The sequence below is a fragment of the Nothobranchius furzeri genome, chromosome 10 (genome assembly GCF_043380555.1).
Source record: "Nothobranchius furzeri strain GRZ-AD chromosome 10, NfurGRZ-RIMD1, whole genome shotgun sequence".
Classification (NCBI taxonomy): domain Eukaryota; kingdom Metazoa; phylum Chordata; class Actinopteri; order Cyprinodontiformes; family Nothobranchiidae; genus Nothobranchius; species Nothobranchius furzeri.
The window spans coordinates 55,390,305-55,405,992 of record NC_091750.1 but is presented as its reverse complement, the minus strand read 5'-3'; the positions used below and the strand labels follow the sequence as shown (position 1 = coordinate 55,405,992).

At 42.1% G+C, this 15,688-nt stretch overlaps 1 protein-coding gene across 2 annotated transcripts in view; it reads left to right on the top strand.

Moving 5' to 3' along the window:
• Positions 1 to 15,688, top strand: part of rad50 (RAD50 homolog, double strand break repair protein) — a 47,595-nt gene that overhangs the window by 20,947 nt on the left and 10,960 nt on the right. For both annotated transcript variants that reach the window (XM_070555799.1, XM_054730708.2), the window contains exons 12-20: positions 3,022 to 3,204; positions 3,352 to 3,509; positions 3,600 to 3,775; positions 3,916 to 4,153; positions 4,686 to 4,875; positions 5,927 to 6,053; positions 7,363 to 7,556; positions 13,474 to 13,584; positions 13,739 to 13,831. In XM_070555799.1, the coding sequence (XP_070411900.1) occupies positions 3,022 to 3,204; positions 3,352 to 3,509; positions 3,600 to 3,775; positions 3,916 to 4,153; positions 4,686 to 4,875; positions 5,927 to 6,053; positions 7,363 to 7,556; positions 13,474 to 13,584; positions 13,739 to 13,831 (1,470 nt within the window). The remainder of the gene's footprint in view (positions 1 to 3,021; positions 3,205 to 3,351; positions 3,510 to 3,599; positions 3,776 to 3,915; positions 4,154 to 4,685; positions 4,876 to 5,926; positions 6,054 to 7,362; positions 7,557 to 13,473; positions 13,585 to 13,738; positions 13,832 to 15,688) is intronic.

The window sequence follows — 15,688 nt, the reverse complement described above, 5'->3', positions numbered from 1 at the left end:
AAACAGGAGCTTAAATCTTTAAAGGTGTGGTTCACAGAAAAATATTTTTTTAATGATTTCTGATTATAATCGGTCACTCTGAGCTCTTCATGTAGGCTGGACAGGAAAACAGTGTCCTACACCAGGGATTCCCAAAGTGTGGTGCGCGCACCCCCGGGGGTGCGCGAGGTGAAAAGTGTAATGGCTGCGGAGCTCAGAGAAGTCTGTCATATGTCACCATTAGCGTAGCCAGAAACTCGTTTGTGGGTGGGCCTAAGAAAACGTAAGTGGGCACAATAAATATAATTGAAAACTAGTATAATTTTGCGCGCACGTGTTTGTCCTCCACATGTGTTCTAGCTTCATAATAACAATGCGCCGAGCTTCAGCACTCTGGCCTGCGCACGCCGATATGTTCCGTATTTGATCATTTTAACGGTGTTGGAGGAATCTAAAGGTGAGTCATTCTGGCAGATTGTAATTAACACCTGTCTCATGCAGGTGCTCTGACATTGTAAACCTCACACACAGAACATTGTGGATGTAACAAAATAAATAAGAAATGATTCCCATTCAGGCTATTAACAGCGTGTCAGAGATCTGAAGTTCAGAGTGCGTCTGTCAGAGGTCAGACGCGTGCCAGCGGAACCACGGCTCACGGGTGCACAAGTGAGCACATCTGGGCTGGGCAGAAGTCATTTTACAACATTGGTTTAAATAGCGCCAATAACGAGGCGCGGTGACTGGAGCGGCTCATGGAGCTGTGCCGCGCACGCGCGCACACACACACACTCAGATTCAATAAGAGCGCACGCTGCGCAAACTCCGGCGCCCCAGAAATGAGTGCTGCCTCCTCTGTGATAAAAACTTTTAAGAGGTTTTATAACATTTTTCATTCCAGGTCAAATTAAGATATTAGCTTCTATTTTGGGGGTGACGTATTAAAGTCGGGTCCGCTCCAGCCAGTGACTCCGAACCTGACTACAGCTCCTGTTACTGCAGCATTTGTTGTTCCAGTCCGCGTGGCAGCGGATCGCAGATTCAGCCACACCATAAAACAGCAATAAGTCGGTCTGAGGCAAAAGTGAACCTCATGGCTTTTCCATATTTTCCCCTATAGACATTTGATTACGCACAAGTAGGTGACCAGTTCAGGTTTACGCAGAGCAGAAGGAAGGAGAGTGCTCTGGCCGCACAGGTTAAACGTTCCTACTTTAAGAAAACCGTTAAATTGCATTGTTTATGTTGGGCACTCTAAATATTTATTTAAAATTAAATCAAAGTAAATCGTAATGGTATCGAATGTTTATTAATTACTATTTAAAAAATGAAAGTGATGGGGAAAAAGGTCGATCATATTTTTTTAACCCTGTCTGTTTAGCTTGGCGTCTGATATATATATATATATATATATATATATATATATATATATATATATATATATAGCCATGCCCTGATGTGGGGGCTGGGGGGTGCGTCGACATGGACATAGAAGGGGGTGCGCGGCTAAATAAGTTTGGGACCCACTGTCCTACACCAATGTCCTGCAGGAAAATGAGTTAAGCCTGGCGGATTCAGCTGTGTGTGTGTGTGTGTGTGTGTGTGTGGGGGGGGGGGGGTCGCGTCGCGCACTCCGTCCCGCGGCGCTCCTCCGTGAGAGCGGGGATGGGGGGCTGCACACATTCCGCTGCTGTTTCTCACCTGTATCAGCTGATGGAGGGCTCTAGTTTCATTGCGCTGTTTGTGTCAGCGGACACGGTAGGGTCGGGGAGGGGGGGCGGGGCATGACGCTTAGCCTGGCGGGTGGCCAAGCAAAGCCTGGTGGGCCGCGAGGCTTATAAAACGCTGGGGGAAACCCTGTCCTTTATTAGCTTCTGACCTACAGAGCACTCATTCCTTCTATAGACCACTGCAAATGGATTGATTAACAAATGTCTCACACCTTTAATGCAATGCTTTTCTGAATGAAATGTGAAAAAAATATTTTTATTGCCAGAGATGTATTTATTTTATATTTCACATAAATAATTGGTTCAAAATTGCAATCAACTTGCAATTTTTTACCCCATCCAGTGAGTTTAATAAGTGTCAAAAGATGAAACACTTTTAGGGAGCAAAAACGAAGAATGAGGGAATTGGAAAAAAGTTAATGGCCAAATAAAAAGAAAATAAAAATTTTCAAAATAATACATATTTAACACCCAGCTATGAGCTCAGAGGAGCTATTTGTTTTAGCTACAGCTCCGCAAAAAACCACGATGGATTCAAATGAATAAGTAGGGTTTCTAACTGGTAAAAAAAAAAAAAAACACAGAAGATAATTTATTATAATTTTCTTTTAATTAGTAACAGTAAAAACACTGGCAGCAAGGGATATTTCTGATCAGGAAACGGCTGGCAGTGAATGAGTTAAAAGGACTACTTAACCCGCTTTTGTACTAGCAGCAGTAATGTTATGTTAGTCATCGGAAGGTCTAAAAACCAGTTTCACAATAAAAACGAAGCCTGTGTTTGTCAGGGTTCCTACAGGTTTCATCAGGTTAAATTTAAGACTTTGTAAGACCCCGCAGGAACCCAGGTTTGTCTGCCTTCAGTAGGGATGCTCCGATCCAATCACGTGATTGGAAGTCCGGCTTGATCGGGTGATTTTCATAGGATCCGGAATCAGGTGGAAAAGATCAGATTTAACTTTATAAAGCAATAAGCATGGCCTTTAGAAGGTGTGATTCACATATTTAATCAATGCAGTTGCAGTGGTCTCACAGTTAAGTAGTCCTTTAAAAATGTTTCAGTCACAGTTTTCAAACTTTGCAAAAAAAAACTTTCTCTGCAGGGATGTCAGTTAATAACGAATTCTTCTTTTTTTTTTTTGGTTTTGCTTTTTTCTAAATCTTAATTAGCGATAACAAATGGCTGTATTGACAGATGCAGAACTGTCAACTTAAAAAAATTGAAATGCATTGGTTCAGACTCAGAGTTAAAATGTTATCACTGATCTGGTGCTGCTCTGCTAATGTCATCCGTACGTTTGTTTTTCTGCAGGAGCGCGAGTTGCAGCTGGCAGTCAGGAGCTCCAGTGTGGAGGAGCTGAGGACCGATATTGAAGAACTCCAAAAAGTAAAAACGGACCTGGATCGTACGCAGAAGCAGCTCGACCAAGAGATGCAGAATCTCAACGCACACACGACTGCACGCACGCAGATGGACTTGTTAAAAAAGGATGAAGTAAGATCATGTCTCGTCTCAACCTAAAGGCCCATTAAAAAACTTCTACAGAGAAACGAACAATTTGCTACTTCAATTCAAATCCTTATTATCAGTTTTCTTTATTTTTCTAATTTTGTTGTTTGTTGCTGTGTCGCTCATTTTTAGGCAGAAAAAGAGGAACAGATACGGAAAATCAAATCTCGCCACGGTGATGATCTGGTGTCCCTCCTTGGACACTTTCCCAACAAGAGAGAGCTGGAAGATTGGATCTATTCCAAGTCAAAGGAAATCAACAGCACCAGGGACCGACTTGGAAAACTCAAGTTAGCGACATGTCTTTTTAATGAAACAATCCTGAGATGTTTTAGAAGATGCATTTACATCCGTTCTTTTGGTGTTTTCATCCATCTCAGCAAGGATTTGGCATCAAGTGAGCAGAAAAAAAGCCATATTGCTGCTGAGCTGCGTAAGAAGGAGCAACAGCTGATGAGCGATGAAGAGAGGTTCTTCAGTGTGTGCGGGAGTCAGGATCTGGAACAGGACCTGGGAAAACTGCAGGAAGACCTGGAGAAGATCTCCAAACAGAGAGGTCAGAGGCAGAGTTTTCCAGGAGTCTCTGATGATTTAACACATTGTAGTTTAGATTTTTAAATATTACTTCTAGAGTTAAATGAACATTATGCAGGTCAGTTTAGGACATGTTGATTTTGTTTTCCCTTTTTGGTAAAGCCATGTTAGCGGGAGCCACAGCAGTTTACTCCCAGTTCATCAGTCAGCTAACGGAGGAGCGGGCGCCCTGTTGCCCCGTGTGCCAGCGAACGTTTCCCTCAGAGTCCGATCTGCAAGAAGTCATCAACGACATGCAGTCGAAGCTACGCCTGGTTCCAGACAAACTGAAGAACACGGAGCAGGACCTGAAGAGAAAGGAGAAGAAGAAAGATGAGATGATGGCTCTCAGACCTGTCAGGTACAGAATGGTGACGAGGGCAGCAGGAGCAACAAAAACCTTCGATGATTTTATCATTTCTGCTCGCATTGTTGTTTGACTTTAAACGTCTAGGTAATGATGAAAGATCAGTTAAGGTGAAAATGACCCTAGCTTTGAAATGACCCAAGTGCTGCTTTCATATCTTCTCATTACAGAATAGTGTCCTCCTGCATAGATCACTTTTATGAAGTCTCTCACTAGATGGAGCTAAATTCTCAAAGGTTCTGGTGTTTATGTGAGATGTTTCCAATGTTTGCAGAACTTCCTGGTTTTTAAGTTTTCCTGCAGCTTTTGGGAGGGGGGGGGGTATTTGGGACAAACCTGCTCTATAAATGTTTGAACTGTAAAGAAAACAAATTCCATGTTATTTGATCTGTTGACTTTCCTACATGTGAGTTTTAGTTCGTCTAACTCCAAACTTGTTATAGAAAGAACATCGTTGGCTTCAACGTTTTTTAGCTTAATGTCACTTCAGTTTCCACTCTTTAAGTTTAATTGTAATGTCTTCCAGACAGTCCATTGTCCAGTTTCAGGAAAAGGAGCTACCTGAGCTAAGGAACCGTCTTCAGATTGTCAACAGAGACATCGAGAAGCTCAAGGCTGATGTGGAGGAACAGGAGACTCTGCAGGGGACTTTGATGTCTGAGGAGGAAACGGCGAAGGCCTGCCTCCCAGACGTCTCTCTCATGGACAGATACCAGGTACCACCCTCCTGCTGTCTACTACTCTCTGACAGAGACACATAGACCAAGCCATTACTGGTTCACCTGTTGATGAGAACCTCATTTGTTTATAACTGACCTGTGCCTGTTACTGAAAGTTATTCAGTTATTAGCTTTAAAGGTCTCGTTCACAGAGAAACTGTACAAAGTGTTTGGTTTGAATTTCAGTTTCACGTGTAGGCTGAACAACCCCCGTTGACTGCATTAGCTGCACAAAGGAAACAGAAGAGTCAGTCTCTTCTACATCACACTGTCAAGTAACATTCATGGACTCCACCATCTTGGTTCATGACAGGGAAGGCTGTTGTTGGTTTAGCATCCAGGAAACCGCAGAGAGTGTCTCCGCTAGTAGAAGCTAACTGTTAGCATCAGCAACTCCACAACATGTCAGAAGCTCCTCCATGCTTGTGTTATATGTGGAGATAAATATTAACGTTGCAAAGCGAACAGAGTCAGCAGAAGAGTCGTGTTGCTGTTAGCCAATGAGAAATTAGGTGTTTGCATACAATAAATATTTATGAGTAAGACTCCAAAATCTGCCGTTTTCCACTTTCTACTTCCTGAAACAGGAACGCCAGAGCTATTTGTTCCTCACAGAGGAAAGACACAAGGCATTTGTTTATACCAGACCACAGAGCAGAGTTATTTAAAAATGAGTGAATGAGAGCTTTAAGCTTCACATGATGGTGAAAGTTCACTTTTTAATCATTCTCCCTTCAATTAGGCCTTTAAAGACCAGTAAGTCACTGATGTAGACAGACTTCAAACTTGGACTGGAAGCTCATGATGCCAACAAGCAGGTTTTATCAGAATGTTTAATATGAACAGTACACTTCTTAACCTGCCAGTGGCCATGATGCTCTTCTGTTCTCTGGTCTCGTCTCCACTGGGTTTAAACTTTTTAAATGAAATTGTTTTTCTCGTTTTCCAAACATCTGCGTTTGCAAATGAAAAGAGGGTTGGATCTACTCAGATATTGAGCTGGAAATTAGTTTTATCTAAATGCTTTGTTTTGTTTTGTTTTTGTCAGATGGACCTAAAAGAGTTGGAGAGAAAAATACCCCAGCTGGCAACCAAACTCCAGGGAGTAGACCTGACCAGAACCATCCAACAAGTCAGTCAGGAGAAACAAGAAACTCAGCACAAACTGGACACAAGTAAGACGTCATCATCAAAAAAGACCTTTTTCCTTAATGGTCACTGTGTTTTATTTGTGATCTCTTTGATGTTTGACTGTAACTGACTTTAGCTGCTATTTGGACCCAAAGTGATCACACAGCTTCCTGTCTGTGATCATGACAACAGTTCACACCTAAAGGGTGTGTTAGAAAGCCGCTATTGGACTGATAACCAAGTGATAAAGTCTTTGAGGTTTTAAGAATATGTGAGAAAGAAAATGTAGATTTCTTGCAAGTCAGAAAATTTGTAATTTCTTGATATCTGAATGCTGAAGTAGGGCTGGGCGATATGGCCTAAAATCAATATCACCGTATGGTGAGGATTTCACCTCGATAACGATAAATGAAGGATAACTACAGGTAAGTGTAGAAACAAAAGTTGTCCACTAGATGGGGCTGTCACGTATATTACGTTGGTGGTACAGCCTCTTAAAGGGACATGAATGTTGCTAATCTACACACAGCTCTTCATTTTTTTATTATCAGATTTATTGACATGTGAAAAATGATCACGATAAGAGTCTGGGGTTTCGATAACGATACATTTTTGATTTATTGCCCAGCCCTACGCTGAAGACAAGCCTTACAGTTTGGGTTTGAGACGGAAGAGAAAGGGGGAGAGAAAAGCTGAGGTGGGGTGTTAAAATGCTCAAGTCCATACTTGTAAGAGAGCCATGTGAGCACCTACGTGGGTACACGCTTGTGTACACACCACCCACCGGTAGACATTTTTGGCATGTGGAGGGTAGGCGAAGATGTTGTAGCACCACAAGATTTCTCAGGACAGTGGAGGAGACCCCATCTGACAGATACAGTCACACCCCCTCCCTCACGCTCACACATAAGTGCATGCAACCTAAAGACACACAAAAATGTACGTCTCACACACACTCACACTCCCCATACACACCCTACTGACTGTGGACCCGGTACCGCTGCACAGAGGGCACAACTGTTCCCGAACCCCCGAGCTAACCCCGATCTACTGGGGATGAGCAGGCCCCGCTCAACGCAGAGCAAAGCGACTCTCCCCCCACCCCCCCACCCCCGACCCCCAACTAGACGGCATTTCTAAAGCACTGTTTCTGAACTTCTCACTTCACACAGTTGTAAGCTCATGCAAATGATCAGCTGGTCTGTGTCACAAGAGATTAAATATGTGAAGTGTGGGTCAACATGTAGTTCTACCAGCTTTGCTACAATCACTTTTTTTTTTTTTTTTTTTTTTTTTGGTAGAACTTAATAAAGATTTCCTTTTCACGGTCTTTACTTCGTTGTGTCCCTCCAGCTTCAAGCAAAATGGAGCTGAAGCATAAACTGATCCAGGGTCAGCAGGATCAGATTCAGAAGCTGAAAAGTGAAGTAAACGAGACGAGGGCTGAGAAGCTTCAGCTCAGCAGCAACATGCAGAAACGGCAGCAACTGGAGCAGCAGAGTGTGGAGTTCACCACAGAGATTCAGGCCCTGACCAGGGACATCAGGGTACTTCCTGTTTGAACCAATTGGCTGTTGTTCAGTTAAAGCTAATCTGCAAAACAAGCTAGTTTAAGCCTCTTAACCGTCTATAGTAGTATGGCTATAAATATTCTGTGGGGATAAAAAAATTAAGTGGTTACCATACCATTTTATTTGTTTAGTGCTTTTAACAAACAGCATTACAGCTGACCAAAGCACTGGGCATTATAAAGAGACAAGCTAAATAATCACATCAGTAGTACAGTTAAAAGGAAATAAGTAAAAACCAAACAGGCAATTAGAACCATAAAATACACAAATGAAAAATTAAGCAATCCAAATTGGATGGAGAAAAACCCGTAGACTATACTACAACCAGGTTTAAGAGTTAAAAGCCAAGGAGAAGAAGTGCATTTTCACATGAGATTTAAAGGCGGCGATTGAAGGCGCTTGCCTAATCTTGAGGGTCAGCGAGTTCCAGAGTTTTGGTGCACATATAGAGAAGGCCCTTTCACCGCGGGTCTTGAAATGTGCTTCAGGAACAGAGCTGATCCACAGACCTGAGGGCACGAGGAGTTTGGTAGCGGTGGAGCAATACACTTAAGATAGCAGGGGGCTTGACAATTTATAGACTTGAAAACTAAAAGAAGAATTGGAAAATAGATCCGAAATTAAACCGGCAACCAGTGAAGAGATTGGAGAATCGGTGTAATGTGTCTTCTGTTAGTTCCGGTCAAGAACCTTGCTGCTGCATTCTCAACCAGCTGGAGTCTGGACAGCGCAGCTTTGCTAATGCCAGAAAGGCAGGAGTAGTCAAGCCGGGATGCCATGAAGGCATGGATCACGGATTTTAGGTGATCGTTACTGTCGATGGGCTAAAGTGGGAATTTGCCTAAGGTAGTAAAAACAGGATTTAACTGTGCTATTAACCCGGGCGTCCATCTTTAAGGCGGTGTTCATTTCCACTACAAAGTTGGAAACAGTCGATGTCACATGAGAGGAGGGAGAGTGGAGGTCAGGTGGCGGAGCTGTTCTAACATTAGCAGGACTGAAAACAACAAATGCTCTCTGACATTTGTCTAAAAACAAAAACAACAAAAAACTTTATTGCATTTTTAAAACATTTTGCTTAAACATTCTTATACAAACTGTAATATCAAAATGAAGAAGTGTTGTACATGTGAATATGTGTACCTAGTAGGGCTGGGCGATATGGCCTAAAATCAATATCACCATATATTGAGGATTTCACCTTGATAACAATAAATGGAGGATAACTACAGGTATGTGCAGAAACAACAGTTGTCCACTAGATGGGGCTGTCACGTGTATTACCAAATTTTAGTGACTCAAGGTCTTTTCATTTTTTATATTATCAAATTTATTAACATGGGAAAAATGTTCTCGATAAGAGTCAGAAATTTTAATAGAGATAAATTTTCGATTTATTGCCCAGCCCTAGTACATAGTGAAAACCCTTTTGTTTTACTGGCACCACACACCCTCATCTAGTGCTCTTAGGAGAGCAAGAGGAGCTGCACCAAGTTTTGTTAAACAGTCAGCAAGTTGTGACTTTGCATCTGCCCAACGTACCTCTCTCATTTTATTGGACTGTATGAGTCTTTAATACCACTCATTTCTAATCTGAGGCTTTTCTGTGACTTGTTTTGTGGATTTAAGAGCATCAAACTGCGAGTGGTTATCAGTGACGGAAATAATGGGCAGCATGTTCAGATCAGCTTTACCGGCAGTAAGCTCAGAATAGAGTGCGGTTAAAAAAATGGCATTATCAATACCATCTGACATGGCAAGAGTTTCTCCTGCTAGTGTACCTCTTACTACACATCTGATTTTCTTAGACTGCCAAAACAGAGGAGAGAATATTCCAGTTTTCCCCATTAAAGTGATGAACACCCCTCCCTGTACGCCTCCATCTGGTTGGTTGCCCGGCGATGCATCACTGAAGACAACCATGCACAAATCATCACTGTTATCAGTGTGTTGAAACTTCAGTGTGACCTTCTGTGACGAGTTTGCGAATCACTTTGTTTACTTCATATATGGACTGAACAGTAGCATTTTTAATGTTGGATAACAGGCTACAAATATCAAACATAACATCTGGTCTTGTTTGATTAGCAACCCATGAAACCTGTTCAATTTTGGATCTGAGCTGTTCTCTCGGTGTCTCATCTAGTGGGTCGTCTCTCTGAGTGGCACGTGCTGCCTGTAACGGAACAGGTTGTAAGCTGCCAACGTGCTGTTGATGCACCTGTATAATGTTTCCCGCTGTAGAAATGTCCATGCCCACATATGGGAAGCTCTCATGTTCTCCATGTCCCACATGACATATTTCACAGTCAAGAACGATCTCCTGTAGAATCATTGAACAATCTTTATCTTCCAGAGCTTTGGATTAGTCTTTGCAGCTGGTCAGCAGATGCATGGCCAAACTGTTTGTGTAGCTTCAGTAGGACTTCGTGTTTTTCTTTCAGTGACATCTCTGCTGTGACCATTAGCACATCACTTCCATTGTAGCTCACTTTTGCATCATTATCATCTTTAATGTCCACACAGTAGTGTCCAGAAGTAGTTAGCTCAGGAGGCACTTGGTGTTTGAACATGACAACTTTGTCATTGTTACAACCCCTGTAGATGGTGAGTGTGACAGAACGCTGGCATGGGGTTGGAAGTTATGAATAAAATGTGTTTTATTACAAGGACAGGGTTTAGCAGGAAGAGACTGCTTTTCCAAGAAGTTGACTAATATAAATTAAAGGAGACAAAGCAAACAGCCATTTACTAAAGATGACTGCAACCCATAACAATTACCAAGCAAAGCCATCAATTAAAGTCTCCATCCTCCCTAAATCCCAGCTGCAATCAGCTGTTTCACCAAAAGGGGGACTAAAACTACTTCTGTCAAAACCGATCTCTATTATCAGTTAATCAGTCTCTTTCTGAAGACACACTGTCAAATAGTTAGCTCTCAATGATCATGGGGGACAAACAGAAACAGGTTCTGTTGCCCCTGAACCACTGACAGCTGCAGCTTTTAATCCTGGTTCCTGTCATCAGCAAATCGGCCACAACTGGGGTGGTTTGAGGCTGTAATAGGAAGAAGGGGAGGAAGCTGGCTGCTGTCCGTGATGAAGAAGTGTAGTACAGCACAGGAGGGACTCAGAGGATAAGGTAGAACTGTCCAAGAGGGAACTGGAACCTGGCAGGCGTAACAGTCATTTTCCATGTCCAGGACTGTACCTGCTCTTTTTAGTGACATCTTGCTCAGAAGCAGGGGAATATCAACTGGGACAACTTCACTTTCAATGTGACATTTAGTTTCGCCTATTTTAGCTGGAATCTTAACTTTTCTGTTGGAAAAAACCACTTAGCCATCTCCAAATCTGAAGGACTTGCAGTTTGGAGATTTTGTGTTAAGTAGCTTGTGAATCTGGTTTTCGCTCAGGTCATTTACGTAACTCTCCAGCCACTTTTCACCACAAACAGTTCTTGTGCATGCAGTATCAGTAAGGCTGATCCCCGTGCTTCGTTTAGAACAATCTCAGTCTGCTATTGCCTCTTTAGTGAACAACGTAATGTTGCATTCTTCTACACCTTTGTCTTCTGTCAATTTACATAAATTTCCCGATGAGGACAGTCTTTAGCTCAATGGACTTTGGCAGATAGTGCATTTAGTGACCTTCCTGTATCCATCTAGAGGGTTTGTACCTCGTTGTGGCTGTCGTGTTCCACCCTATGGTGGTCCATTACTCTGTCTGAACTTGTTCGTTGACTTTTGTTTCATTTAGAAAACTGCACTTTGAGAATCGCAGCCAATGCTCGTCCCGATGGATTTTCCTCCAAAAATCCAATTCAGTGCCGATTTCCTTGTTGGAAATGTCATATCCGAGCACCGTAAGTGCCAGCCGTCTGTTCTCCTCCTCGAGACAGGATGTGTCCATGAGCTTGAGTGGTAGTACTGCGTAGGGTGGAGTCATGTCATACTTTTTATACGGTTGTGTCTTTGTTCAAACTCTATAATGTCGTCCGCCATTGGCATTGCACTGTCTTTTAGATATCGAGTCGAAGTGAGAATATGCTTCATGAGCTCGATCTTTTTCTTCTCTCAAGAAAACGGTGTCCAATTTTGTAAGCAAGGTTTCCATACCGTCATCTTTAAGATCCTCCGGACATCTCTAAAGCAGTCTCTCTGGCTCGTCCTTCCAGCCCCAGCGCCTCCGCCAGTGCTTGTTTCTTCTTTTCCAAATCCGTAACAAGTCTCCACATACTAACATAACGACCTAATTTCCCTTTTGCCATCTTCCCCTTATTTCCTCATACACTTACCCGCCTCTCGCAGCACCTTGCAATAGAACAGGGGTCAGCAACCCGCGGCTCTGGAGCCGCATGCGGCTCTTTCATCCATCTGATGCGGCTCTCTGCTTTTGTAAACTAATTAATTAATATTTAATTACGATATATTTTGTTTTACTGCATTCATTTTTATCTGTAGCCAATTCTACATTTAAAGATTGTCTGTGTAAACCTGAACAGGCCACCTGTTTGTGCATAATCAAATAATTCTATAGGTGCTTTCTGAGCTGAAGAGGATGTGAGGTTCTGGACTGTTCCTCAGACGGGCCCATGGATGTTTCGCAGTGTTGGAGACAGGAACAAGCGCAATTCAGCCAAAGATTCATAATCAGGGAACATTTTTTTTTAAGTGACAAGTCTCTGAGAGACCGGGTTTAGAAAACACAGAATCTTCCTGCATGGTTCTGGTTCTGCGACACACTCCAACACATCTTCAGCTTGCTGTCCACCATACGCATGCGCTGACAGCGAGCTGCGCTGAGCTCAGTATCCATCTCAGATGTTCTGATGGGAATTTTTTCCTGATTGATGTAGCTACCTCCACGATGTGCATAACGATTAAAATGTCAGCACATCTGCAGGCTTGAGATTTCTCCATCAAAATAAACAATCAAATACGGGAAATATCTGGTCATTGTGAATCCTGTCATTTAACTGTTTTACCCTCTTGTGAAAATTGTTGCAAACAGAAACATTAAACCTGATTAACACCAGAGCCACGCACACTGCGCCGTTACCTCCGTCAGTGTAAATGAGGGGAAAAAACTAACTGATTAGATCCTTTTCAACAACGATTAATGCAAAGTTTAGTTCAGTACAATAATTACAACAGTCCAACGAGACAGAGCAGTTATGTGTGACGCCTCAAAAAGCGTCACCTGCTCAGCTATTTAAACCACTAGCAGGGTGAAAAATATTGAAATATTGTAGCACAGACGGGCTACATTTTTTAGATCAATTTCATACAAAACTGTTTTATTAATAATTATCTTCTGTCGAAAGATAACTTTGAGGTAAATGAGCGACTGGTATTGGTTGCTGTCACCTGTTGTGATCTGTTAAAGCAGCTCTCTGCTGTCTGAGGGTAGGCCCCGCCCACGCTGCTGCGGCTCCCAGTGTTTTCTTTACTGTGGGAAACGGGTAATTATGGCTCTTTGATGGGAAAAGGTTGCCGACCCCTGCAATAGAACATGTAACAAATCTCGTGATAGAACCTGACAGGAGAAACTCCTTGAATATATACATTTACAGTGAGTTCGCAAATAACACCAGAGAAGTAGAAACAGCCGGCTGGTACCACTTCAACTTCAGGACAAACTACCAGAGTCTCAACAAGACAAACAGTTTGGACCTAAAAAAATAAAAATGATGTTTAGCGCTCTCTCTCGTTACCCCGACAATGAAGGTTTGGGTATCAGACGGACTAGGGATAATGGCCAATGGGAGAGGTGAGCGTTCCGTGACCATGTTTGTGTCTAAAAGCTAGCTTGTTTGCAGATTAGCTTTATTTTGCTTTTATGTTATAAAAAATGAATTCAGTCTATTTTTGTTACATTTTGTGGCCAATTAGGAGGCAAAAGAACAACTTTCACCTCTGTCTGCAACTCTGGAGAAACTGCAGCAGGAGAAGCAGGAGCTGATGGAGCGCAGGAGACAGAAACAAGAAGAAGGACAGGAGAAGGTAGATGGATCCTTCAGCTCCAAACTCCTTATTTCACTAGCATCAGTCTTTTCTTCCTAGCTCATAATTCCATGGGGTCCAAGTATTTTTATTTAAACAAAAACTGTGTAATTTCTGAATGTTACCCGGTTGCTCTTTGATCTCTTTCTGACAGATCAATGCCATCAAAGAGAAAGTCAAAACAATCACTGCATTCGAACGTGACATCACTAAATACACAGAAGAAGGGAAGCATGAATATAAAGAGGTATGGTGTTGACCTAAATTCATCATTTATGTCCAGATTTAAAATTTGTTATTCAGGGTTTCTGCGGGGCATTAAAAAGCATTAAAAGTCATTAAATGAAATTTTCTAAAATTAAGGCCTTAAATGGCATTAAAAAGCATTAAATTAGATTGTCAGTGGCATTAAATTTTTTCAAGAAATATTCTTAAATAATTTTAATTTTTTTGTCTTTATTGTGATTTGTTGTGAAATTGTATGAAACGTATGTTTGAGTCAACACGCTGGCAGAACCATTTCGATTATTGCTTCTGTTCCGACCGGTTTCTTGTTGAATTGTCGTAAAACCGGATGTTCGACAAGAAGCTGGATCGTGAGGAGTAAACGTTTGGAAAATGGGGAAATGCAAATTCCAGCAAAAGTGGTTGGAAAACGATAAATTCAAGGTATAGCTGCAGCCCGTTAATGGTCAAGATGGAGAAGGATTTTGTACTGTTTGTAAAAAAAAAAAAAATTAAAGTTAAAGTCCCATTAGTTGTCACACACACTGATGTGTGTGCAAAATTTGTTCTCCACATTTGACCCATCCCCTGGGGGAGCGGGGAGCTGCAGACACAGCCGCGCTTGGGAACCATTTGGTGGTTTAACCCCCCAATCCAACCCCTTAATGCTGAGTGTCAAGCAGGGAGGCATTGGGTCCCATTTTTTCAAAGTCTTTGGTATGACCCGACCAGGAATCGAACCCTAATCTCCCAGTCTCAGGACGAACACTCTACCACTAGGCCACTGAGCTGGTTGTATTAAACTTGGTACAATGGGTGTGAACGCTGTGAAATCGCACATGCAGTCGGACAACCACAAAGCAGCCGTAAAAGGCAGACAGCAGCTAACCGTGACTAGTTACTTTTCTGTAACTAGCAACGCAACGTCTTCTACAACTACCACGACCACAACAAGCAGCACAACTGCAGCTGTGAACCCTGCTGTCGGAACATCAAGCACGCTTCAAAAATTGTTTGGATCGCCTGCGGTGCTTCAGGCAGAGGTGCTCTGGTGTCTGAACACTGCCGTACAGCACCACTCCTATGCATCCAATGAAGGTGTTTCCGAGTTGTTCCAGGCAATGTTTTCGGATTCTGACATGGCTAAGTCTTTCACCTGTAGAAAGGACAAGACAAGCTACGTTTTAAAGTTTGGACTCGCCCCACATATAAAAAAAGAACTGATTTCTGCAGCTACCAACGCTGGACCATTTGTGCTGATGTTTGATGAAAGCTTCATCCAGTCCACAAAAAATAAACAACTAGACTGAACAGGCAGAAAACAAACCGAGCACGCTCATGGCTCAAATGATAACAAAATCTAATACTCTAAGGAAGAGATGCAGGGACAAATGCAGTGAACTGACAGATGTTGAGTCAGAGCTGGAATCAAAAACTAGTGAGCTAAGGCACATGCATTAATCCTGTTGTGTGTGAAAAAAATGCTGTAGCATGTTCAATAACATGTAACATTCCATGCAACTATGTATTTGCTATGTTCCAGGCATACATTTTTTTGTTGTTTATCTCAGGGTACATTATAATACATTATAATACATTGAGTTCTCAGAGGATATTTTTATGTACATATATATCCGTGGATTCTCACGTGTGTTTGTTTATGACATTAAAAAGGTTAAAAATGGCATTAAAATGGCATTAAAAAGCATTAAATTTGTTTTGCTGATTTCTGCAGAAACCCTGTTATTTTACTTATAATAAATCCAAAAGGCTATTTTAACACTTAAACCCATTTTTTAAATGTTCTAATTGGACAAGCTCAAACCTGATCACGTTGTTTCTTTGTGGATTTACCACCTAACTGTTTGTGTGTGTGCAG